The sequence below is a fragment of the Eptesicus fuscus genome, chromosome 6, assembly GCF_027574615.1.
Source record: "Eptesicus fuscus isolate TK198812 chromosome 6, DD_ASM_mEF_20220401, whole genome shotgun sequence".
NCBI classification, from domain to species: Eukaryota; Metazoa; Chordata; class Mammalia; order Chiroptera; family Vespertilionidae; genus Eptesicus; species Eptesicus fuscus.
This window is the reverse complement of record NC_072478.1, coordinates 24,699,645-24,701,559: the sequence shown is the minus strand read 5'-3', so window position 1 is coordinate 24,701,559 and position 1,915 is coordinate 24,699,645. Positions and strand designations below refer to the sequence as shown.

Genomic DNA, 1,915 nt, shown 5'->3' with positions numbered 1-1,915 from the left:
CAACTGAAAACCAGTGAATTTCATCCTCAGAAATTACCTGAATACATATATTTGACAGATGCAAATTTTGTATGGAGAATACTCTAAAACTATGGGGAAAGAAGTAAGGTATATACTAAGAAAGTCGTGCATTTCACTAGGGTATCAGAATCAATTAGGAGAACCACTCATTCATTTATTATGATGAACAAGGATCCCAGGATACTCTGCCAATTCAATTAAAGACAAAAGATGTAAAGTTCATATGTGAAGCATAGAGAGGAATGAAAACTATGAGACAAAAAAAGAATGTGACCTTTGAAAGAGCATTCATTGGTCTACATGTTTGGTTTTGTTAGTTTTACCAATCATACTCCAAAGGGATTGCAGAGATATTCACATTAGATTGTTCTGCGGTAGAGTCTCCATAGGGCACTCTTAATGTCCTTGTTCCTCATGCTGTAAATGAATGGGTTCAGCATGGGGGTGACTATTGTGTACATTACTGAGGCCACAACGTCCTTCCTGGGGGAAGGCAACAGTGCTGATCCAAAGTAATCTCCAATAGCTGTTCCATAAAATAAGCAAACAACTGACAGGTGAGAACCACAGGTGGAGAAGGCTTTATACTTCCCACCTATCGATGGAACTCTCAGAATGGAGGAAACAATTTTACAGTAAGAGCAAAAGATCCCCACGACTGGAACACCACCAAAGATGGAGACAACAAAATACGTGACTATGTCATCGGTGATGGTGTCAGCGCAGGCAAGATGAAGGAGCTGAGAAGGATGACAGAAGAAATTAGAAATGTTTACATCCTTAAAGCAGGTAAACTGTAATACAATCAAATTGTGCAGCTGGGAGTCCAAAAGGCTGATGAAAAATGACACCAAAACTAAGAAGCAACAGAGGCGTGGGTTCATGATGGCTGAGTAGTGCAGAGGGTGACAGATGGCCACAAACCGGTCATAGGCCATGACAGTCAAAAGCATGTCATCCATGCATCCAAAAAGTGTCAAAAAAGACATCTGTGTCAGGCAGCCCCCAGAGGAGATGACTCTGCTGTGAGTCTGGATGCCCACAATCATCTTTGGAACAGTGGTAGAAATGAGACCGATGTCAGCCAAGGACAGGTTGCAGAGGAAGAAGTACATGGGGGTGTGCAGGTGGGAGGCAGAGCTGACAGTCAGGATGATGAGCATGTTCCCCAACACGGCAACCAGGTACATGGACAGGAAGAGCCCCAAGAGCAGAGGCTGCAGTTCCAGGTCATCGGAGACACCCAGGAGGAAGAATTCTGAGACACGTGTTAGATTCCTGAGTTCCATGGCGCTGAGACACCTCCTAAAAAAGGAAAGATGCTTAGAGTGATGAAACAACTAAAGTGGCAACCAGTGCTGAGTCTATACTTTGGATTCAGTCAAATCAAAGTAAACATTTATACTTAAGGAGAGGTGGCAAACTCATTACCTCATAGGAATTTTTCCTCATCTATTTCTTGGGTATTTACCTGTTTCTATATATACCTACTTTAGAGACACTAAAGTTAATAGGGTTAATAAAGTCATGAACACAGTAAATATTAATTTCCTCCTGAAGGAAATATATGGAATAAGAAATATCTTTCTCCCTTGAAAGAAATCACTCCAGCATGGGGCAGTAGCTCAGGTGGTTAGAGAGTCGTCCTGATACACCAAGATTGTAAGTTCAATCCCTAGTCAGGACACATACAACAGTCAACCAATGAATGCATAAATAAGTGGAACAACAAATTGATGTTTCACTCTCTCCCTTGTTCTCTCTCTAAAATCAATCAATAAAATTTTATTTAAATCACTCCAGTTCAAAGACACTGGGAAGCAAATATACTTTAATTTACCCAAATATTATGCCAAAAAAATTTAAATTTGGAATATTTATGCATGTTTATACA

At 40.5% G+C, this 1,915-nt stretch overlaps 1 protein-coding gene across 1 annotated transcript; it reads right to left on the bottom strand.

Moving 5' to 3' along the window:
- Positions 1–380: 380 nt before the first annotated feature.
- On the bottom strand, positions 381–1,367 carry LOC129149289 (olfactory receptor 7E24-like). The gene has a single exon (XM_054716880.1). The coding sequence runs from the start codon at positions 1,308–1,310 to the stop codon at positions 381–383; it is 930 nt and encodes a 309-aa protein (XP_054572855.1). The 5' UTR covers positions 1,311–1,367.
- Positions 1,368–1,915: the final 548 nt, after the last annotated feature.

Excerpts from the sequence above, each read along its gene's own strand:
- LOC129149289 (XM_054716880.1), bottom strand. The coding sequence starts at position 1,310 with ATGGAACTCAGGAATCTAACACGTGTCTCAGAATTCTTCCTCCTGGGT.